The sequence below is a fragment of the Pholcus phalangioides genome, unplaced genomic scaffold (genome assembly GCF_987345545.1).
Source record: "Pholcus phalangioides strain wild (caught in Gottingen) unplaced genomic scaffold, Ppha-v1.0 ptg000012l_1, whole genome shotgun sequence".
Taxonomy (NCBI): domain Eukaryota; kingdom Metazoa; phylum Arthropoda; class Arachnida; order Araneae; family Pholcidae; genus Pholcus; species Pholcus phalangioides.
In genome coordinates this window covers 9,338,369-9,357,000 of record NW_028301605.1, presented here as the reverse complement: position 1 = coordinate 9,357,000, position 18,632 = coordinate 9,338,369, and the positions used below count along the sequence as shown (strand labels likewise).

General features: G+C 34.5%; 1 protein-coding gene across 1 annotated transcript in view; it reads right to left on the bottom strand.

The window, feature by feature from the left end:
• Positions 1 to 18,632, bottom strand: part of LOC149079435 (uncharacterized) — a 78,395-nt gene that overhangs the window by 41,677 nt on the left and 18,086 nt on the right. Inside the window, exon 2 of the mRNA XM_089240156.1 lies at positions 12,681 to 12,793. Coding sequence (XP_089096282.1) covers positions 12,681 to 12,738 — 58 coding nt within the window. The 5' untranslated portion in view covers positions 12,739 to 12,793. The remainder of the gene's footprint in view (positions 1 to 12,680; positions 12,794 to 18,632) is intronic.

Sequence of the window (18,632 nt, the reverse complement as noted above, 5' to 3'; positions counted from 1 at the left end):
CTAAAAGAAAAAGTCACTTCACACCGAGAAGGGAAACCTTTAACATGATACACGAGGACGAAAATTCAGGTTTGAATGTAAATTGCTACTTACAATTTCATTATGAAAGACAGATTGTTAAGAAGTGACGGAAGCCTATCAGGTACCAAAGACCTACCAGCCATACAAGGTTAGCCCGTACGCTAAGACGGTCCCACGATCCTGATATTGGTTTTAACATTAGTCGGAATCACCATATAGGTACTCCTGATGCTGGGTGAGCACACAGCATTCGCAGCTCGAGAAAGGTTAAACGCCCTCTGATTTGAAAAGTCCCTTATCGGCACCCGAAAAGAATAGGTGGTTAATTGTGACCTCTAATGAAGGTTGGTTAGGAAGAGCCTCCAATACTATAGTTATAGGCGTACGAAACATCCGTTGTAGATCCGTAATTTCAATTTGAAAATCCCGAAAACTGACGGTTACCTCTCTGGTTCGTGGCATCTGACCGGAAACCCATCATATTTAGCGGTCCCCTAATTTCCATCTCAAAATTTCGACCTTTTAAGTAGCACATCATGTTAGACCAGAATCGGATTGGAATCTGCATACATCTGGATGGAAGTAGATCACGGAATAAAGGATTCGGAATTTAATGAAAAAAATAAAATAACCGATAGATAGAGATAGGAGAGAGTAAACCATTAAGAGTCAGTAGCACGTGTGCTCGTGGCCAGTTAAAAAAAATAGCCCTATGGGCGTGTCCTTGGGAAGGTAATTTCCTAGACACATTTCGGGGCGAACCGAAAGCCCCTAAAGTAATGCACTGACCGATTAGCCCGATATTCTAGCTCTTTCTTCTTTTTTTTTTTCCATTTCGATATATATTTTTTCATTAACGTGGACATCACGTGCCACGTACCAGCCTCTTCTAGATAACCAGGTTGATTTGACGAATGATTCCCACAAATTGGTCGGTCGGTCGGTCGGCCGGCCATGTGTTTTTCTTTCTTTCCTCTTATTTTTAAATACTTAATAAGGTGTCGCCTCGGGTCATGCTAATGGTGAAGACGGTTTTCCGAGAGAAAAGATAAATTCGATGAAAAATAAATCGAATTAATATTATATCCACAGTAATACACAGTGGAGCGACCAGTTGAATTTCAGAATAACGGTAATGTTCAGTCCACGCGGGGCAGCGTTATTCAATCCTATACATAGGATTTTAACATGGAGTTACGCTTATTGGCCAAGATCACTATTACGTCACTAAAAGACAAGGCGGAGCAAAAGAGGCAAGGGATTTAAAATGCTTTAGTGCAGTGTTTCTTAACCTTTTGTATCTCATGGCCCTCCTATGGATCACATTTTTTTCTCGTGGCCCCCTCTACCCTCATCCACGATTGAGATACTTTTATTTCTTTTTATTATGAATGAAATTTGAATAAATCCCATCAATATCTGGAATCCTGGCTAGGCACGGATTCAAATGGTGGATTATCCTCCCTCCCAGGAGTCAAATTATATGGTCAAAAACGGTCTGTGTAAAATACGGGACGATCCAACGAACCTGCACGATAAATTGACGACCTTCCCAAAATATTAACCATTGCTCTGGCGGACCAGATCCCATATACGTCCCCTCCTTCATTATAGACATGAAGACCCGGGTCATGCCCACATAGACCCAAAGGTTAAGATGCCCCTGATTCTATGGACGGATCTGATGGATTCTGAAAGTAGTAATATTTTTCAATCATGTTTCCCTTTTAAAGCTTTCTATGATCTGTCGTGGATCACCTTTCTTCTGATTTTCTCCCGTGGCCCCCCCCTAGAATATCTCAGGACCGCAAGGGGGTCATATGGCCCCAGGTTGAGAACCACTGCTTTAGTGTATGAACAGTAATGCTACGGTAAATGAGATAAACCGGTTTTTTTTGCATAATCGCGAATCGTTTCCGTAAGTTTGATAAATTTGCCACTTTTATCGGTGATTATGCGTAATACCCAAGCATCGGTAGTAAATTTGATAAATGCTAAGAGACATCATTTTTAAAGGTAATTATAGATTATACCCAGGACTAATTTGATAAATAGTTTAAATTTATCGCTTTTACAGATGGTTATGCATAATACCCTAGTGTAATTGATGGATTTGATAAATGTGAAAAATAATCCCAAATGAGTCTAATATGTTTGACCTATTCCGATGTAAAGGGGTGTCACGACCCCTGAAGCCGATTACGCATAATAACTGGTGAAAGTGATTAATTTCAAGTATTTATCGAATTGGCAAGGTACGCTCGGATATTATGTTTAATCACCAGTAAAAATATTTTTTTTTTAGTATTTAATCAAATTTACCAACGATTCTTGGGAGTTATGCACAATCACCGGTAAAAGTGATAAAAAATTTAATATTGAATAAATTTATGAAAAACAAAATTTGTCAAACTTATGGAGACGATTGGCGATTATGCATAATAACTGATTTATCATATTAGAACTTCATGCCTCGTTAGCCCCGCCTCGTCTTTTAGTGACGTAATAGTGATCTTGGCCAACGAGACTAACCCCATTTCAAAATCCTATGTATAGTGTATAGGATGGTAAACGCGTCCTTGGCAGCAGCTGGTACTTCGAATGACAAATGGAAGGTTTTATGAACGCCCAACGCTGAATCGGAATGCATTGCTGCATTGGAAAGCTGAGAAAAAAATTATAGTTATAAAAAATAATTGGCGTGGCGGCACAAAATTATAGTTATATGAAATGATTGGCATGCCTGCGAAAAATTATAATAGCTATAACAAATAATTAGCGGAGTGGCAAAAAATTATAGTTATCAGCAATAATTGGTGGGCCCAGAAAAAAAATTATAGTCATGAGAAATAATTGGCGTGCCGGTAAAAAATTATAGTTATGGGAAATAATTGGCGGAGCTGCAAAAAATTACAGTTATGGGAAATAATTGGCGTGTCGGCAAAAAATTATAATAGCAATAACAAATAATTAGCGGAGTGGCAAAAAATTATAGTTATCAGCAATAATTGGTGGGCCCAGAAAAAAATTATAGTCATGAGAAATAATTGGCGCGTCGGAAAAAAAATTATAGTTATCGGAAATAATTGGCGGAGCGGCAAAAATCAAAGTTATGAAAAATAATTGGCGTGTCGGCAAAAAATTATAGTTATGGGAAATAATTGGCATGCCGGCAAAAAATTATAATAGCAATTACAAATAATTAGCGGAGTGGTAAAAAATTATAGTTATCAGCAATAATTGGTGGGCCCATAAAAAAATTATAGTCATGAGAAATAATTGGCGGAGCGGCAAAAATCAAAGTTAAGAGAAATAATTGGCGTGCCGGTAAAAAATTATAGTTATGGGAAATAATTGGCGTGCCGGTAAAAAATTATAGTTATGGGAAATAATTGGCGTGTCGGCAAAAAATTACAGTTATGGGAAATAATTGTCATGCCGGCAAAAAATTATAATAGCAATAACAAATAATTAGCGGAGTGGCAAAAAATGATAGTTATGAGCAATAATTGGTGGGCCCCAGAAAAAAATTACAGTTATGAGAAATAATTGGCGTGTCGGCAAAAAAACTACAGTTACGGGAAATAATTGGTGAGCCTAGAAAAAATAATTATAGTTATGAGAAAGAATTAGTGGGTTGGTAAGAAAAAAAAAAAAAAGAAAAATAATTTACAGACTCAAAAAATAGATGAATGGGGGAAATAAATTATTTATGGGCCAGTAAAAAATAGATGAATAGGAGAAATATGATTTGAGGACCGGCAAAAAATAAATAAGAGATAATTTACGGTCAGTGCAAAAAAGATATATAAGAGTAACAATTATATCGAACGGTGTGGCAAAAAATTCTAATTATGAAAAGTTATTTGAGGATCGGTGAGAAAAAAAATAATTGCACACTGACGAAAAATAAGTAAATGGGAAAAATGGCAATTTTTGAGAAAAAAAAAGGTCATAGAAAAAACATCCGAAATCTGTCCGAATAGTGAATCAACCAGCCAAACCCCGAAGTAGTGAGACTTCTCGTCAAATGATCCAATCAATGTGTGAAGTAGCCGGTTATTTTCACTAACTGACCAGATTTCGGGCACTATAGCCGTAATCATTAATATGAATTTTTAGTCCAGTAATTATAAACATGACTATGGATGATAATTATCATCACTTTTGATATTACATATGGTGACTGAAAAAACGCCCTCTAGTGATATCATTACACATTAATATAATATCTCTTTAAAAAAAAAGGGGGGGGGGGTGAAAACTTGTCATTAAAAATGAGAACCGAAGGGGTCAAATGCGCCATTTCCTGTCTAGTTTCTGCGAAGAACTTAACACTTGTGGGTCACGTGGCGAACCAGGTCGTGTATTGGGCGTAACACTAACTCTATCTCTCTCTCCCTCTTTCGGCCATCTCTCTCTCTCTATCCTTACCTTCGATACATACTCAGAGATATACTTTTCTGCTGAGCGTGCTTTATTAATATCGTCATTATTCTCTTTGTTATGTGTGTGTGTTTTTTTAAATGTATTAAAGTGTGTGACCATTACGTTATTTGAAATGCTTTTTGGGTTGTTTTAGCGTCACAATATGAACCGCGACCGTGGTGTGACGGTGACGTGGTACAAAAAAAAAAAAAAAAAAAAAATTCAGGTGGTCCACTTTTAATGAAATTGATCTCTTACAAGTTAATGAGGTTGATTGAAGAGTTTTCTTTGCTTTTTCCGTCGATGTAAGTATCTGGGTGCTACGTCGTAATGACACGATATTGCTAATTATGTTGGAAACATTGACGTCTGTTTGGTTATTTGCACGTGTGGTAATTAATTATCTCCAAGAGAACAGAGAGATTTTTATTTTTATTTTATAGAAACTTTGGCACGCATTGAAATGATACCAGAGTGGTCTTTCGTTCCAACTCATTATCAGTAACGAAGTTTTGACTATAAGTCGATATTTCTCAATTAGCACTTAACCGAGAACGTATGATTGAACACCAGAAGGATCAAGGACCTCCTGCACTCTATGCCATGTCCCAAGGATGGCCAACCTGCAGAAATGTTTCCTTCAAAAACTAATTCAGTTTTGATTTTTCAATCGAAGAATTTCTCTTTAAATTTTGAATGATATATTTTTTTAAATCAATAATAGTGTTTGAAGGCCAAATATATATTTAATATGGTTGACCTTCTTGAAAATATTTGATTGACAACTTTATTCAATGTGTGTCAACAATTATTCAATGTTTTTCCGTTCTTCTTCTTGATAACATCCAATTTGGTCCAATTTCATATTCCCTGGATGGATCATACTGATCCCTTGGGAATACGTGAAGATCACGCTATTAAAAAAGCTGCAATTCAATTAAAAAGGACTTGGTCTCTCAACTGCAATTCGATCCAAAAGGATTGGTCATGATTGGACCAAGCTCCAACTTAATTCAAAAGTATTGGTATTATTTACCAAGCTCCAACTTAATTCAAAAGGATTGGTATTTACCAAGCTCCAACTTAATTCAAAAGGATTGGTATTTACCAAGCTCCAACTTAATTCAAAAGGATTGGTATTTACCAAGCTCCATCTTAATTCAAAAGGATTCGTATTTACCAAGCCACAACTTAATTCAAAAGAAATTGGTCTTTCACCAAACAGCAACTCAATTGAAAAAAACTTGGTTCTCCATGAACTGCATCCCAATTCAAATGAAGACTTGGTCTATAACGAAGCTGCAACCGGATTCAAAAAGATCGGTTTTTCCACCAAGCTGCAACAAAATCCAAACGAGCTTGATCTATAACCGAGGCATAACATCCACAAGGGAAAGAGGGGCTGACTTTTGGGCTGAAAAAAAGAAAAAACAGAAAATGACGAAAATAGTCATTTTTTGTTTTTTCACGCTGTAAATTTACTATAGAGTGACTTGCCGAAGATTCCAGCATACGGGCACTGCTGCAGGTTGTGAGGGGGGGGGGGAGCATGAACCGAGTTGCAACCAATTCAAATGGATTTGGTCTATAACCGATCTGCAACCGGATTCAAAAAAGATTGGTTTGTCATCAAGCTACAAATCAATTCAAAAAGACCTGGTCTTTCACGAACTGCAACCCCGTTGAAGAGACAGCCTTCTCCCTAGATACGATCCCATTCACATAGAAGGACTTGCTCAATCAACCAAGCTGCAACGCGATTCAAAATATTAGCTTTGCACTTTGCACCAACAACCCAAAAAAGGACTTGGCCTATCACATAGCTGCAAATGAGTTCTAAAGGACTTGCAACCTAATTCAAAATGCCTTGGCAACGGCACAACGATGCAGAACGGCAACCTGATTCCAAAAAAAAAAATGGTCTTCCGCCTAGTTACGACCCCATCGAGAAGAACTTGGTCTTTCACGAAATTGCAACCCAATTCGAAAGGACTTGGTCATCGACTGATGAATGGACTTGCATCGTCGACAAGAGTATTATCACGCCTCGGCGGTATTAAACCGTTCAAATCACGCGTAATACTTCATGATTTCAGCAACGGAGGTAAACAAATACGATGGTCAGCATTACATCAACGTTAATGGAGTTACATCATTGTTGATGAAATTACATCAACGATGATAACAACATGAATAATGCGAACATTCGTAAAAAAAAAAACTCGTAAATAAATAACCAATTGATTCATTTTTATGGGGGTTTGTCATTTCATACTCAGCACAAAATGTGAACTTTAATTACTGACGGATCTCATTGAGATAATCTCAAGGAACAAAATAAAGCTTTTATGGCAGTGGTCTATAATACCATTACGGTCACACACGTGACCGAATTGATGAAATGAAGTGGAAAAAACAAAAGCAGAGGGAAAATAAATTGTGTAATAGGCTAACAAACGTATAAAAGAATAGAAATACGAAAGAGAGAGAAAAAAAAATTCTTTTTAGTTATTTTTCCATCTATAAGAGGTTGTATTCTGTTCACGCCTTGTATTCAGTATGCATGACCATGTCTAAGAGATTATGCTTTTCAAAATAGCAAATCGTGCTGTTGCATAAGCCCTTTTGTACTGCTAATCTAAGAGAAGTTCGTTTGGCGGGCAATTAGATCCTAGACCGATAAAAAAAAAAGCGTCTCCCTTCCCCCTTCCATGAGATGATTATTATCGCTCTAACATAAATGAGTCGCTCTTCAATGGCCTGCTCGTGGAACCACTGCTTACAATGAAAACAAACACAAAGGCCTACCATCAATAAATAGATTGTCAATTTGCATCATGTTCGAGTCTTCTTTTTTTTTTTTTAAATATAAGATAGTATTAATGATTGATTACTGAACGTTCAATAGGTCTATCGGATGAACGGCCATCCCTCTCCCATCCCGGAATCGTTGGTCTACACCACGGGAACCCCATTCTTCGAACAGCCTATTCATTCACAATTAAGATGGTGGAAATTAATTTCCCGATGGGTCGGTAGATTATGATTTAAACCAATAGATGGATGATAGGTTTTTATTATTTTTTGTGTTACCCCTGTTCCGTATCTCTATTTATCATTCTTCGTACAAACGTGAATTTGATCGGAACAATCATTATGCAAATTTGATTGAAATTTCTGTTACGTATATGTGATACGATAATTGATATCGGTTCATTTTGCTGGAGGACGGAGCCGAGAGTGGTTGAGTATCTATTATTCGTGTCTTTTTCCTTGGAAGCCTTGACCCTGCTGGCCCCGGTTGGGTGGTGTTTGGCACCAGCTATGCGTGCTTCATTATAGAAAATCATCAAATTTGGAATGTGGATTTCTAGAACGGTAATGATTGCTCACTTAACGACCGATTTGCATGGTGGTCCACAGGGATTGATGTATCAGTATATCAGCGGCTACCACATTTAAGGATCATTGAAATTATGATCATAACCATGTGAGAGAATTTCGATGTAGAAGTCTGAGAGTTGATTGGAAGTGAGAAATCCAAAAAAGTATCAGAATACGAAGACAAGAAAATACAGAAAATCAAATATTCTCAAAATCAATTGATAATATTGTCATAACTTTTCATGATAGCTTGGGGTTTTCACCAAAATACTACCCAATTCCAAAAGGAATTGGTCTTTCACCAAGACCCTATACGATTACCACAGGACTAAGTCTTTCAACAAGACCCTACCCGATTCCCACAAGACTTGGCCTTCGTCAAGACACTTCACAATTTCAAAAGGTTTTGAGCTTGCACCAAGTTATTGACTGATTCCGTAAGGCAATGGTTCTCAAAGTGTGTATCGCGACTCCTAGAGGTGTCAGCAATTTTTATCAGACACGTCGCGGTGAGCAAGAGATATTTATATGTGCCTGTTTGGTACTTTGGAAGGTTCTTTGTTAGACTATTCTGGAGAGCTGCAAATTAACGTTTACCAAGGCAAGAGAGCCGCGAGTAACAAAAGTTTGAGAACCAATACCGTAAGGTATTGGTCTTCCACAAAGACACACCATCCAATTCTAATTGGGCTTGGTTTTTCCACCGAAACACAACCCAATTCTGAAAAACACTTGATCTTTCACCAAGCTAAAGCCCAATTCCGAGAAGGCTTGGTCTTCTCTCACTAAGACACTACTCAATCCCAATAAGACTTGGTTTTTTTTTTCACTGAAACATTACCCAGTTCCAAAAAAGTCTTGGTCTTCCACCAAGCTGAAACCCAATTCCAAAAGCCTTGGATTTTCACCAAGCCAATAATAATCAAGATATTATTGGATTGAAATAGACTCTTTCACCGAGACACTAGCTGATTCTAAGAGGACTTGGTCTCTCATCAAGACACCAACCGGTTCCAAAATGACTTAGTCTTTCACTTAGACCAGAGGTCTGCAACCATTTTCTAGTCGCGAGCACACTGCATGTACTCATCATCAAAAAACGAGCATCCTTATACGGCAAGTTTGATAAGCGAATGCATTAGAATGCAATTGAATGCAATTTCTACAGGGTAAATTTAAATTGGAACGTTGATCAAGTGCTCGCCAGCACGAGCATCGAGCACTCTGAGAGCTTCAGGGAGCACCGTGGTGCTCGCGAGCAACGTGTTGGAGATGCCTGACTTAAACACTACCTAATTTCAAAAAGATTCGGTCTTTAACTAAGCCGTTAATCATTTCTGAAGAAGCTTGGTTTTTAACCGAAAGACACTACCGATTCCAAAAAGACTTGGTTCTTCACGGAGCTGCAACCCGACGCGAAAGGACTAGGCCTTTAATCGAATTAAAACCTCAGTATACAAAAATTTTCATTTTAAAGACATTTACGGTGAAACGGACATTGATATGGCGAACCTTTACATATTTTAAACACTAATTAGATTGAAAAACGCAGCTGTTATGTCAATAATCAAGCCATAAACACTCCCCAAATTGGCTCAGGACAAACAACTGCTGATACACGCACCACCGAAAATGCAATTCCCAGTTCCTTCTACAGAACCGACAAGGAATACAATATTGTACGAAAGTAAACTAACATGAGTTTCACGAATAGAAACAATTTATTTATACGTATATATTTTTTATTATTAAAAAAAAAAAAGGAAAACAATATGGTGGTGATAAATCTTTCATGATCTGAAGATAATAAGTAAAAACATTGGAAGTAGGTTACTGGAAGCCGGTTTGTACGCACACGTTTACTGGTTATGGTAAACTTTTCTCGTGATTTAAACTTTGTTTATTTTTTACGTAGAATTTAATGAAAAATATCTGTGTTTTTTTTTTAGACGTGCGTTGAGGGCTCTTTAGATGTCTTCTATAGTCGCGGGGAAGATCATGAGCACATTTGGTATGTAAATGATAAAATACACATGAAAATTGTTTGTTTTCTCCCTCCGTCTTTCACGTGGAGTAAAAAAAATCGATATTCCTCGGATTAATTTGCAAACAATGAAAGAAGAAGAAGACCTCCATGTATTTGAGGATTCATTTTTCAAGGTTTATCGGTATGATCACATGACATTGAGATCGGTGAAGATGGATGACATTGAATCATCAAATTCTTTTCGGTAAACGTTCGTGTGAAATTACCGGTTCTCCTTGGCTTTCGTTGCATTTTTCATAGAAATTTTGCTTCTTTTGGTGATTATTTACATAATGATTCAGTTTGTAGACTCTCTATTTTTTCTGTGTGTGGTAAATTGGCCAAAACCTGCTGTTATTTCAAAACTTGAAATTTATGATATTTCTGGAATATTATGAAGTTCATGGAAATAGGGAATCTCTCAACTGTAAAAAGTATTTCTCAACTATTTCTTTATCAATAATTTTTTGATTCTGAATAAAACTTTTGTTTATATGAACTCTAAAAAATCGTCTTAATATTCGCAAGATAATTATCCACTATTTAGATATCAATTTCAATTATTAGACATCGATTATTGATTTAGATACAATTGATCAATGCGTGAAATTTGATTGAGTCTGTTATGGAACCAGATTGGAAATTTTATGTATCTATGTGGAAGTCCTCAATCTTTTCACCATATATTGTATTTGGCCCATTTCATTTCCAAGTGGTGGAAGTTGACATTTTTTACTCTTTCACATGCTCCAAAGTCTGAAATATCGAGTAGAATCCGAATATCGCAACTGAAATATTGACTTCAATACCAGATTATCTTAGTGGTGGCACCAAACTACTGCAGTGATTCTCGAACAGCGTGCCACGGAACTTTAGGATGTCTCGAGTATGATTAGTAGTGTAATGAATGATTTTGGGAACAATATTATGCTGATAAATAGGATTAAAAAAAGTGTTTTCCTAATTATACGTGCCGTGTCGATACAGTTGATCATCACCTTTCTGAGTGATAGGCAATGTCGCAACTAAATTCTTGGTCACCTGAGTCTGGCAAGCACTTTGAAGCTCCATTGTAATGCTGAAGAGCAGGTTTAAGGATGAAATTTTGCGGCCCTTCTGGTCCGACGCCCGGGGCACCAGACCCGACTGTTTCGCCCCCAGTAGCGGCCCTGGTGATAGGCACGTGATCTGTCACTGATAAAGTCACCGCACGTCAGTATTTAGTACGGATAGTCAGTATTTTTAAGTTCCTGTCCGTATTTGTACCGTAGTTTACTAAAGTAAGCCGTTGCCGGTATATTTTTCAGTATGCGATATGTCAATATGTTTCAACATCATATTACCAGGGAAGAAAAGGTATCAAATCATGGAGTGTACTTCCCTATATATAGACAAGCATTAAAATTCCATTGGGGGTACGAAGAAATTTTGTGGTTTTAGTGCTATTCTAATGAAAATAGGGTATTGGGAGGCTTGTCTACTTTCAGGAAAGGTAAGGGATGCCCAATGCATATACGCTGATGATTCGTAGGAGCTGCAGCATAGAGCAGTTTGAAAAATCATGCACTGATCCTCTACATTTAATAGACTTCAGTTCAAATTTGAGCTGGTTTTTGTCCCAATTTATCTTGGCCTTTCTATCTTTCTTGCAATACAGCCGCGGTGACTCGATTTTGCACCAAATCGAGTCATCGATCATTCGATGCGTTGAATGAGCTATATCTCGAATTGATTGTGTGATTCTTGTCTTGGCTAATGATCATACCACCCTACATATTGCTCTATAGTGAGTTTACCAATATCAAGAAACACAAATCCTGCCGATCCACAATGGTTAAACAGAGTTTTTTCCGGATCTAATTAATTTAAAATTTAAATCCATTATCTTCCGATACACGCACGCATATCGAAATGTTACCGGATATTAATGTAACATGTATAACAGCCTTTGTTATTTCCTCGTGAAAGTGTTGTAGGCGAAGAAACCTACTTTAAGTGCCAGTCAAGAAACACCAAAGCATGGAAATTGCCAAACGCCGTTCTTTCACACGTCAATCAAAAAGTCGCGAAACCTTAATTTACATAAAGTGATTGGAATTCCGACAGCGTATTCCTTACATTACGAATGACCACCTCCTGGCTACGCCACTGGCTTGATTTCGGTCTTCTTAATATGCAGGACGACACATTGGTAATGGTGTAATGGCAGGCTTTTCTTCTTCTTCTCAACATGAACTGGCCTCCTAAAATACTAAGCTACTTCAACCAGTAACTGGTCTCATGACATATTCCCAGTAAGAAATATTTTTTATTTTTTTTTGCTTTTCTTCTACGTTCTTCTTTCTTATACGAATGTAAAGAAGAAGAAAACAGAGGAAGTGCTTTTTGATAGGGAAGAAGTAATGCCTTGTGTATACACTGCATACACACACGTATATTATATTCGTTCCATGTTAAATAATGCACTATTAGTTTGAATGACAAGTCTCGGCGGAATTGCAATTAAAATCTGCGGCTTGTATTATTATGGATATAGCCTGTAGGTATTAGGGACCTACTAATATTGATGATGATGATGATGACCTGTTAAATGTATTATTTGGGAATTAACATTCGCATTTATTACAGGAGGAAGCTTAAGGTTATTTATAGTCTTCTATTGTATTCAAAAAAAAAACTAACGAGCATGTCAATGAATATGTCTGTGTGAACCGGATAAATACGAAATATATTTTTTAGTCGTATGAATATCAATAAAACGATGCATGCGTTTATTATCAGTTATTATGTGATGTATGAAAATTTTTTGATGATAACTTACCGATCGCGATCAAGAGGAAAACGATGCCGCTCCACGGCATCTTCCGCCGATTTTCCATCGTTATCCTTTCTGGTTTAACGATGGATAAGAGCCGTTTTTGATGTCCACACAATCTGTAAAAGAACAAAATGATTATAATTAAACTTTAAATGATCAGACGAAAAAAAAATCCTTAAAGCATAAAATACTATACAGAAAACCAGCTTTTCGTAGATGCAGCCTCTTCATTGAGGTGCAATAATAAGACAGGAACGTACTGTGTAAACCCCAACGTCGACGTTTCCATGTCACTAATTAGGGTTCAGACCCAGGTTATTCATACTTGAGTTTGGAGTGCTAACCACTCTGCAAAAACTTAATTATCTAATTATCCCTTAATGGCAATTTCATACCCCTTATTTAAGGTAAAGATTGTTTTTATTAGATTCTTCGGTGGTCTAAGAAGTAAAGAATTTCCTTTAAGGAGTTGTCCTCGATTCGATCGATCGATTAGAAAAATTCATAACGATGCGATTTCATTCGATAATTGACAAAATAAAATTAATGTGACACGAGAGAAAAACAGACATTTCAAAAATAAACTACTTAAATTAAGGAATTATGGAATTTGTGCTGGGGGGGGGGGGGTTGGGGTAAGCATACAATAGCACCATATATCGACTGAACAACACATACAATAGAATAAGATTCCAAATAATAAATTCTTCCAATCCGAGTAAAATGGAATGCCATACCTTAACACTCATTCAAAAATATATGTACAGGATTTTAAAATTTACATTAATAAATAATAATTGGTTAATAAAAACTGAAATAGAAATTCAGACAGACGTATTAAAATATATCATGTCTCTAAGACAAATAAAACACTTTGAAAAAAAGCTAATCCTATACAACTCCTATAAAATAATGAACTATTTTTATTGCATTAAAAATACAATGAACGTTATAAATTCCATGTCAATTATAAAAAACTTGAATTTTATTTACTTTAAAAAATGAAAAATATATGTAAATAATATTGGGTTCTCTCACTATTTCCGCCTGAATTTGCTCAGATAAGATTAACGAGCGGAATGTTATAAACCAACTCTACAACAACTCTACCAACGCAGTTGCGTTGTAACTACAAGTATGTGTGTTCATTTTTCTATTTTTTGTTTAAATTGTACCGTGTTTTGCTGTCTACTGTGTTTTTTGTATTTATGTCTGATTGTGTGTGTATTTGAAATTGGAAAAAAAAATTGGATAGACGTAAATTTAATAATTAACATAGATTGATGAATTAACTATGGGAAATTTGAGATTAATTGATACGAATTAATAAATTAATCTTGGTGAATTAATAAACAATTTTCAATAAGAAAGATCAAAATTAATCGTAAAAAAATAAAAGCAATAATAAATTAAATATAATAAATTTAGTTTAATAGAAATTATTACCCGGAAGATACTTTGCCTCGTTCTAATTTAAAGAAATTCTTTGAGATAGAAATTAAAAAAAGAAGAAAAATATAGAACGGAAAGAATTGGATGAAATAAATTGAATGGATATTAGTACGGATAAAATGAAGAAAAATAAAGTAAATAAAACAATGTGAAAGAGAGAGAGAGAGAGAGAGTTAAATATGAAACAAATAAGTTAAATCAATTAAAATAAACTTAACAAATAAATGAAAAAAAATTAAATGAAAACAATTTATTAAAAAGCAAATTAGTCTTAAAATAAAATTAGTCTTAAAATAAAATTACAATGGAATAAAAAAAAAATTAACCCAAGAAATTCATCAATATGTGATCACGTCTTTTAAGAACGTTTTCAATTCTTCTCTTAACATAAGAAATTTTAAATAAAAATAGTAATGAAAAGAGATGGAATATTTTTCAAAGAATTTTTTGTAATATTATTACAAAAATACACAAATTAAACAAAAAATAAAGAAATACAGTATAACGTCTGTTTTGCGGACACCGGTGGAATGAAAAAATTTGTCCGTAAAAGGGGGGGGGTGACCGTTAATCAGCGGTTTGAAATGCATACTTTTTATTATACAAGGGCAAATTATTATTTGGCCGTAAAAGAGGGGTGACCGCCTCTGAAGGGTGTCCATTAAGAGGGGTTTTACTGCAGATAAAGCATAGAAGTAAACTTGTAAAACAATTGAGATAAATTTAAAAATAATTTAAAAAAATATTGCCACAAATATCAATTTTATAAAATAAGTAGTAAATTGGACAAAATCGAGTCATATAGAAGTAATATATACGAAATTAATTAAAACAAATCAACATGAAAGAAATCAAATTAATTAATGAAGGAAATGAAATTTAAAAGGATTAAAATGCATTAATTAAAAAGCAAATTGAAAAATAAAAAGTTAAAATTCATTGGAGAACCCTGCTCCAACTCAACAGCCAATCAAAAAAAAGAATTTTAGTTCATAATCTCAAGTAAATTCGAAACCGAAAGTACATCGTATTTCTTCCGTTATTCAAACAACCCAAAATTCTACTCCGCTTATTAACAATACCAAAAATTTCTATTAAGGACATTCCAAGCCTTTTAAAATAAGAAATTCCAAAGAGGAATGATAGCTAAAAGAGATAGATCAGAATGTAAGATAAAATTTTATTTAAAAAACTAAAAACAAAATATTGACATTAAATTAAGCTATTGAAAAAGATAAAATGAAGTGATTTAGACTAGAAATTGAGACGAATTACAACGAAACAAATTAAATAATTGTGTTCAAAGTAACATTAATTTCTTATGAGATAATATAGATATAGGAAAAAAAATGCAAAATAATTTTATTTGAAAACTTGAATAAAAACAGTAAAATTTTGATTTAAACCAATAAAAAAAATAAAATGAAGCTGATCGATATTAGAAATCAAAACGAAGTGAAGTGCATAAAGATTAATTAATAAATTAATAAAGTTATTGTGGTAAATTAATGAAATCATGGAAATAAATTAATTATGATATAGATGAATTTTGTGATAAATTTCGACAAATTTTTCGATTTCTACAATTCGATTTTTACAGTTTATGCAAATAAATTTCAAAAAATAGAGAAAAATATACAAAATTAATGATAAATAGTAAAACAAATTAAATTTATCACGAACTACATAAAATTTATTAATTTAATTACATAAAATTAGAAAAAAATAACAATAAGTTGATTATAATCAATTAAAAATAAAAAAAAATTGAACCCTAGTTGAAATGTTAAAAACGGAAAAATTAAAATGAATCATAAATAAATAATGATATAAGTTAAATTTACCAAGAATCGCATAAAGTAAATTATAAAGAAATAAATTGGAGAAATAAAGTTAATTAATTTGGAAAAAATGAAATAAATAAATTGTAGGAAAAAAGAAATAAATTAGAAAAATTAAAATTAATAAATTAGAAATAGTTGAAATAAATAAATTAGAAATAGTTGAAATAAATAAATTAGAAATAGTTGAAATAAATAAATTAGAAATAGTTGAAATAAATAAATTATAAAAATTAGAATAGATAAATCAGAAAAATTAGAATAGATAAATCAGAAAAATTAAAATAAGCAAATTATAAAAATTACAATAAATAAATTAGAAAAACTAAAATGAATGAGTTACAAAAAAACTGAAATGAATGAATTATAATAAAAATTACTTATTGAAATTAATTTAAAATAAGAAAACCTGAATCTCTTGATCGAGGTAAAAAGATACACAAAATCAAAATTAGTCAAATAAGTGAATAAGGAAATAAATCAAATTTTCTAAGAATCGCATAAAATAAATTGGAAAAATATTAAAATAGATAAGTGATAAAAAAAAAATTCTAAAAAATTAAAATAAATAAATTAAAAAAAGTTAAAATAAATGAATTGAAAAATGAAAAAAAAAGAGTTGATACCTAGTTTGGATACCGATTAAAAACTAAATTTTAATTCCAATTCATATAACACCGAGTTAACACAAAACCGAAACTAAATCACAGCTCATTCGTCGTTTCAAACAACCCGAAAATTCCACTCCATCAATTAACACCACTAAACATTTCTTTTAAGGACGTTCTCAATTCTTCTCTTAAGATAAGAAAACTCCAAAGAAAGGAGACTAAGAATGATAATGAGAAGAGATGGAATGTAATGCTTAAATCATGCTTAAGATGCATCATCTTCGTGATCGGAAGCCATTAAAAATACATAATTCCAATTCATGCCCGAGATAGAAGAAGAAAAAAAAGAATGCAAAAATTCCATTTTGTTTTTGTAATACGCGTGGCTTTTTTCTGCGTGGAAGTGCATGTCCATTGTTGATTTGTTTTTGACGGATGGCAACCTCCAAAAAAAGTGAAAGTCAATTACACCTTGTTCTTAACCATCTGACGAATGAGGTCATCGAAGAATGTCAGAGAGAGGAGACTGAGGGCAAAAAGAAACATTATTCGTGCATATTGGATTTTTTGTTGTTGTTGCCATTTTGCCTCGGCGCCCAAAAGATAAGTGTGTCAAATTCATCCCCCGTCACTTCCTGGTGGTCAGATTGGTCAGATTATGTAGTATATAAAAAGAAAAATAGTCACTGATTGCCACTATACATTATAGATGGCCTTTTGTAAGAGCTTCATTATTTACACGTTACGTTGAAAAATAAAAAATAAAAATGAATTATTTACTCATTTTTTACGCGTATTAACAAAGTCGACATATGTCCGATTTTTTTCTTTTTTACATAATGATTAGTAATTATACATAATGTAAAAAAAAAAAAATACATCGTGTTTTTGGTATTTCGCGAATTTCAGAGTTCAGGAATTTTTTTGACCTTCACTTGAGGTCACGATTGAATTGAATTCGACACATATTTTACGGCCGGAATTTTCTTTTTTATATTCCTTTTATCTTCAGAATACAATAAAAAATCAGGGTCTAATGGTGGAAAAAAATACATTATGGGCTGATTTTGTGGTTCTTTGCGGGTGAAAAGCTCGTGACAGCTCTTACAGGTCTCGTGATTAGTTCATCTTGTGAATCACTTAGTAGTAAGTGACGTATGTGTGTAATTTTCTTAATCTCTTCGGGAGTTTTCTAAAGATTTCTAGGACACTTATGATGGATATGGATATAAATGGCCGTATAGATCATCTAACGACCATCTACATCAGCCATCTTCACCCAGTTGCTCGCGAGCACCAAGAGTGCTCAGTGCTCGTATACGATTTCGTGCTCGCGATCACTTGATCAACGCTTTGATTGAACACCCTGAAAAATTTTTATTTAAAGATTAAAATTTTACAGATTTCAGGCCTATATACCTATGTCAAAGTTACTGTCAGGAGTGCTCTTTGCTTGATGATGGGCATAAGCAGCGCTCGCGACGCGAGAAAGTTTGAAGACCCTCTGATCTATATGTTCTTCTTTTACGATTCCATTTCATATTTCATACGTTGGAATGTATTTGCAACGTATGACCATTTTAATTGTAATATTTCCCCCCCCCCCCGGGAAAGATCCCCTGCCTTTCCCCACAGGTTTGTCATAGTCAATGTTAGTTGCAATATATAGCAATGTTGCCCCCCCCCCCCCAATGCAAAGGCTCTCTGTCCTGTTCCTCAAAGCTGCCCTTCGCATTCAAGTGCTAGAACCAAAACTTATTTTATGTCTCCTGTTGTCAAGGCTGTTCCAACAGTATCGGGACACCGGGCGAACTGATGTTCTAGGGTCGAAAAGTTTACACAATTATTTTCTAAAGTCATTTTCTTTGATCTTATCATCGTGAGTGTGTCCATTATACCGGGTCCATGCGCTAAGCTACATCACACATGCTCAACCGCTGTCCCGCGGGCCAAATGTGGCTCTCAGAGTCATTTGATGTGGCCCACTTACATCGAACCCACAACCCCTAGAGCAGCGGTTCTCAACCGATGCTTCGCGAAGCCATTGGGGC